Source organism: Polistes canadensis, unplaced genomic scaffold, assembly GCF_001313835.1.
Source record: "Polistes canadensis isolate GaletaPanama2010 unplaced genomic scaffold, ASM131383v1 scaffold_6, whole genome shotgun sequence".
NCBI lineage: Eukaryota > Metazoa > Arthropoda > Insecta > Hymenoptera > Vespidae > Polistes > Polistes canadensis.
This window is the reverse complement of record NW_014569553.1, coordinates 380,489-387,237: the sequence shown is the minus strand read 5'-3', so window position 1 is coordinate 387,237 and position 6,749 is coordinate 380,489. Positions and strand designations below refer to the sequence as shown.

At 29.7% G+C, this 6,749-nt stretch overlaps 1 protein-coding gene across 1 annotated transcript in view; it reads left to right on the top strand.

Annotated features, from left to right (window-relative positions):
* Window positions 1–4,672, top strand: part of LOC106789142 (protein abrupt-like) — a 45,597-nt gene extending 40,925 nt beyond the window's left edge. Inside the window, exon 9 of the mRNA XM_014753122.1 lies at window positions 4,442–4,672. Coding sequence (XP_014608608.1) covers window positions 4,442–4,493 — 52 coding nt within the window. The 3' untranslated portion in view covers window positions 4,494–4,672. The remainder of the gene's footprint in view (window positions 1–4,441) is intronic.
* The last annotated feature ends 2,077 nt before the right edge of the window (window positions 4,673–6,749 follow it).

Below are 6,749 nucleotides of genomic sequence, written 5' to 3'. Positions count from 1 at the left end.
TGATTATAAATAACAATTTGTTTTTTTTTCTCAAAAAAGAAACATTCTCTATAATCAATATAATAACTCTTGTTAAAAAAAAAAAACAAATTATTACATTAAACAATAATAATAATAATTATTATTATTATTATTATCATACTCCAAAATGATGTTATATCATATCTTTATCGTAATAATTCATTCGTAAGATTATTATTCTCCCTTGGTTGAACATAAGGAGTGAATACTACGTTCCTTATCATTGAATTTAACTCTCGAGTCTCCCACACATAGGAATACGTAATAATTCTACGCTCGAGTGGTAAATAATAGACGTATATATACATATACATACAAATTCGTGCTTTTAGCATAGTATCACGGTCGACTTCATTCTAAACGCAAAGGTGCTGCAAGCACGTATATCAAACTCGAATGTCCGATATCGTACAATAGCGATCGTTGAAGTATGCTGATCAGCAAATAGAATTTACCTCCTTCCTCTATGAACTCCCCCACTCCATCCCCACCCTCATCTCCAGCCCCTCTTATCATTCTCTCTCTCTCTCTCTCTCTCTCTCTCTCCGTCTTTCGTTTTGTCCCTATAGGAAGTTGCGTTAGAGTTTAAAGCATAATACATTTGAAAACCAGGGATATGTTACTATACATTAAACATTTTGTATAAAATATTTTTATAATAACTTCTATTCGATATATTTATTATTGTTAATAAGATATTTCTTTTGGAATAAATATATATTTTTTGCGTTATATTTATTTGTAGTTTATTTGAAATTTGTATTTTTTTTATTTCATTCGATAATGATTTATTATTATTTGCTAATGGAAAAGAAAATGTATGTATTTTTGTATTGATTTAATTTTGTTTATTTAAATTACGTTAAATTGTATACGATTCAATATATTAGATTTCGATTAGATTAGATTAACAAATATATATAATATGTATATCTTGGAATTTTATATTATTTTGTATAATTATATAAACAATATAATATATAATAATTGTTTTATTTAACACGAGTCGTAGGTATAACACAAATGATTAATAATTTTAATATAATATAATTTATACAAAATAATAAAAGAATAAAATTGATATATTAATGTAATAAAAAGGACAATTATTTATTGTTTAATAAAATTGTACATAATGTTCAATAAGGTTAATATCCGAGATATGAAAATTCAATGTTGCAATAAGAGTAGTAGTACGTTGATCGATCGTTAATTAGCGAATCCAATTGACTATCGAATACGATAGAAATTGAAAGAGAGAGAGAGATAGAGAGAGAGAGAGAGAGAGACATAGAGAAATAGGAGAGGCCCTCGTTAATTTTCTATCCAACTATCCAATCAGCGCGAGGGTGAATTCAGGAATTGGCTGGCAAATTTCTTGATAATTGCTAACAAAATGTACAGGTTTAACACGTGGAATAATGATAGGGGAATTTAACAATGGTGGCTTTGCAATTGTTGCACTTGTTGCTAAATCGATATCATCTTTCTAAGTTCCCAATTTGTAATTTCTAATCGTTTCTTTTTTTTTAACGATTTGAACAAACTCCATCGCGTTTTCAAATCGTTCAATTTTATTTCTTTTTTAATTTTTTTATTAATACATTTTTTGTTTTTTTGTTTTTTTTTTTTTTTTTTTACGAATAATCTTCGTACAATTAATCGTACGCGTTCGAAGATTAAATCTATTTTATTATCTTAATAATGAAAAATGAAAAATGATTTATATAATAGAAATAAAATGATGAATAATTAATATCAATTCGTTTGTTAATTATGAACTTATGAGTAATACTTTGTCGTTTAAAAATTGTGGATGTGCAAAACATTTCTAAGAAATCTTTACGGTTTTAATTGGTTTGTTAAAAAAGAAAGAAAAAAAATCGTGTAAACGAAAAACAAAACAAAACGTAATCAATTTGTGACAATATGTTGATTGAATGTTCGTTTAATTGGAAATCATGTGTGTACCAATCTATAATTTTCATATACGGATATACACACCTGGTATATCGGAATAATTAATTCCATAATGGTTTATATCGAACTTAGGATAATCACGCGTATATTCTAACGTTCCAATGTAGAACATTGTACGCTAATATTCAGCAATCTCACGTTTCCCTGTGGATGTTGGGTAGGTTAATATGAGTTATGTGAGTTTGAAACCTACGTACGATAGTATATGTATTTAAATGAAATCGATATTTTGATTTTCCACGATTGAATTATTTCAATAACGATTTACCCGATATAATATAACCGACATTTTATTAACTTAATTATTATAATTAATGATATTATTTAGCTGTCTATAGATAAATGAATTTAAGGGATGGTTCATTTGAAGTGTTAACGTATCATTTCACAGGTGTCATTTAGTTTAGATTTAATTCACGATTTGATCGCGTGTTTGATGATAAGGAAATCAATAAAAGTTATAAACCCTGTTTCAATAATATAATAATTAATAATAAAATAAAACTAGAATGTGTCATTTTCTCGAATATTTTTTGATGATGATCGAAATGAATTTAAATACGAGGAGGATGGAATGAAAAGTTTTGACCATTGATAAGAAAACGACATTTTTCTTTTATTTATTTTTTTTTAAATAAATATATAAAGGCAAACAAATATTGTATTTTTTTTTATATTAGAATCAACCCACGTATATTGTTAAACATTCTTGCTTTTCTCGGTTAGTTTAAAAGTAATATTATTGAAATGATTTTTTTCTTGCGTATACGTTTTATTTTTTAAATATTATGTTACATTATTCCATTCGTGTATGTATTTATTATTATGCATATATAAATGAACAATTTTTATTCAAATTTACAATACTCGTATAAACAATTTCGTATGCATAAGTATATATAATCGTTGCGATACGATGAATAAAATGTTGCAGAAAAAAAATAAATATTGATACTTTGATATTAAACGTATACGTTGTATTAACGTGTCAACGTGAAATTATGTAATCGAATAGTATTTTTATTTATTTTTTCTCTCTTTCTTTCTCTCTCTCTCTATGTTAGAGAACAATTTGTTGAATATTGTCAAATTTATTTCGAAAGTTTAAAAATATTATTCACGAGTATGATATAATATACCTTAACATCAAGTATATTTTAAATATGTAGATTTGTATTTCTTTCGAATAACATTTGACAGTTTTATTTTATCGATTATTTGTGTGCATCGTGGATTGCATTCGTGACGAAAATTTGTAGCCCTGGGTATTTAGGGTCGTTGCTAACGCGAGTTACTTTGGCTTATTTGCCCTTAGGGAATTATTCGATCGAATTTTAAATGAAGAATTTTACCTATTTACGTATATATACAATATATATATATATAATATACGTGTATTATTGCAATTTTACTTAAATTTTTTTTTAAATTTACTCTGCAATTATAACAAAAATTAAAATTAAATTTTTTTTTAAATTTACTCTGCAATTATAACAAAAATTAAAATTAAATTTTTTTTTAAATTTACTCTGCAATTATAACAAAAATTAAAATTAAATTTTTTTTTAAATTTATTGCATTAAAACAAAAATTTTTTGTTTTACTGCAATTTTTTTTAAATATATACGTAATAATATATATATATAATACGTGTATTATTGCAAATATAAAAATATTGCAATTATAAAATTTTTAATCCTAATCGTTCGTTTCGAATTTTCCCTATTAAACAAACAGACAAACGACAGACAAAAAGAGAGAGAGGAAAAATAATAATTATTATAAAATAATATAAAATTAATTATATAGATAATTTTTGAAATCAGTATTAATGCTTCAGTTGCAGCATACTTCAACACGTAACTATTATCGTTCCGTATAAATACCTTCATACACATACGGGATCATTTACAACCCCTATCATAGGTTCCAGTTAACAAAATAAATTTATTCTTAAAGAAAAAACAAAAAAAAAAAGATAAACACGATTATTTGACAATTAAACATTTCTTTTGTTGTTGATATCTATTCGATATATTCCATATCTCTTCTATTTTTTTTATAAATTTTTTATAATTTGCTTATATCTTTCCGCGATAGAGTTACGATTGTCGAGTATATTTTTCGATTAGAATGTTTCTATCAAAGTCAAAGTCCCGTGAAATAGGATGCTTTAGATTTAAAAGGGGGGGGGTGGAAAAAAAAAGTGGAACGAGGTCAAAATTGGCGAAGGGGAGGAGGAGGAGGAAAAAAGGGGGGGAGGAAGAGTAGAAAAACTCAAAAAGAACATAAAAAACACTAGAGAAAGATAGGAAACACAAAAAGGGGCGGGTGAGGGTGAGGGTGAGGAGAGATCGATATAATCTGCGGTTGAATTTGTTTGGGTTTGTTTTTTATGTTTTTTTTTTCTTTTTTTTTTTTTTTTATGTTGTTGTTCCAGCGAGAGACAGGACACGGACACGTCGCCGAGGGCTGAAGCCGAGGACAAGTGAGAGGGGGCAAGGGGTGCGTGCGGGGTGCAGCCCACCCTTCTACTTCGCCGCGTCCTCCCGCACCCTCGGTCCATCCCGAACCCGCAACACCCTTCGAATGACCATCAACTTCGCCACAACCACCACAACAACAACCACAACAACAACAGTAACAATAACAACAACAACAACAACAGTAACAGCAGTAGCAACAACAACAACAACAACAGCAGCAATAATAATAATAGCAACAACAATAATAGCAATCATCATAATAATCATCAATACCAACGTCGTCGCAATCATCATCACGATCATCGTAATAACAACAATAATAACAATACTAATACTAACAACAATAACAACAACAACAACAACAACAACAACAACAGCAATAACAATAACAATCAGCATCGTTGTAACAATAATAACAATAATCATCGTAATCATCGTCGTAATCATCGTCGCCAGGATGAAGATGCTGAAGATGACGATGACGAAGAACAACAACAACAACAACAACAACAGCAACAACAGCAACAACAGCAACAACAACGACGACGTACCCTCGAGGATAATTTAACGGGTAGAGAAACAACAACCGGAAGAGGAGAGTCTTTGAGTTCAGGAACAACTTCATCATCATCCCTTGGGGGTTTAATGCGGTTGCATGCCATACACCATGCCCTACAAGCAACCCTTCGTACCGCTGCGGCATCCTACTTTTAATCGACACCCATATAAAACCACCCTCACACCACACACACGTCCGCTTTCACTTCCACCCACCCACTTTTCCTCCATACCATTCTTACTCTTACCCCTAACCCCATAAACTTTAACCCTAATTCTAATCTGCTACGCTTCCGAACTCGATCTCTCAACGGAAAGTTTTCACGAGAGAAACGATCAAGAAGTGGAAGAGGAAAAGGGGATGATCATCGTTGCGAAAGATAAAAGAGTGGGGGGTAGGGTGTACGTGTACGTGTGTGTGTGAGTGTGTGTGTACGTGTGTGTATGCGTGTGCGTGGGGTTGTTGGGTTTATTTGGTTGTCCCCTTTTGTTACTTAGTAATCGTTTTCAACGGCGAGTTCGTTTTTTTTTTCTTTTTAAAGACATTTCTCTCTTTCTTTTGTTATTTCTTTTTCTTTTTATTTTTATTTTATTTTTATTTTATTTTTATTTTAGAAAAGAGAAGAGAAGAGAAGAGGGGCGATGAAATACGGGCTTCTCACTTGGGAATTCAAAAAACCGTACGCTGATTTTTTTCTTCTTCCGTCTTGGGGGAAATTTTCTTTTCGGTTGAAATGGTTTTTCGTTTTTCTTTTTCTTTTTTTTTTTTTTTTCTACCTACCTCCGTCAAACTTTAAAACGGGAGGCGGACTGTTCGTTCGTATAACGAAGTTTTTATCACAACGGGGGGAAGAAAACAAATCTATGTAAACGTAAAAGTTAAAGATCGTTGAAGTTTCATTTCTTCTACTTATTATTCTTATTATTATTATTATTATTGTTGTTTGTTTTGGCCATTTTTTGTTTTCATCTTCTACTTTTCTTGTTATCTTTGTAATAAATAAATTCTAACGAGAATCGTTAGTAGAGGGAAACGATTTAACAAAAGAAAAAAAAAACAAAATATTTCATTTCGAAGGATTGATATCAAAGTGTGTTTTGCTTGTTATTTAGAAAAAGAGAAGTTTAGATCGTTTCAAATACCATTCTTCTTCTTCTTCTTCTTCTTCTTCTTCTTCCTCGTAATGTAGGTTGAATAATGCGAAATAATGAAAAGTACGAAGGAAAAAGTTGGAAAAGGATAATAAAAAAAAAAGTAGAAGAGGGATTGTTGGGGGTTGGGGGGGGGGAGGGAGAAAGAAAAAGAAAAAGAAAAACAAGATGAAGGGTGAACAAAATAGAAAGTAAATAAGATGAAGGTTTAATTTTTTTTTGCTGCTCATGCTATTTTATTCGATAGGTATTGCTAATTTTTTCTTTTTTTTCTTATCGAGGAAACGAAGGTAGAAAAGAGAAATAAAAAGAAGAAGAAGAAGAAGAAGGAGGAATGAAAGAAAGAAAATGAAATACACAAGTGAGAAACGATTTGATTCGTTAGCTTTTGTTTGTTCGTTAAAATCGGTGGTTGGTAAGGCGCTTATATTGTCAATGATTCGATAGAAAAATGGCGACTATCTGGGGAAATGACTATAAATAATGAACGGATTTAATATAAAAAAAAAAATATATTTATCGATGAGGTTAAATCGATAAATTATATATATA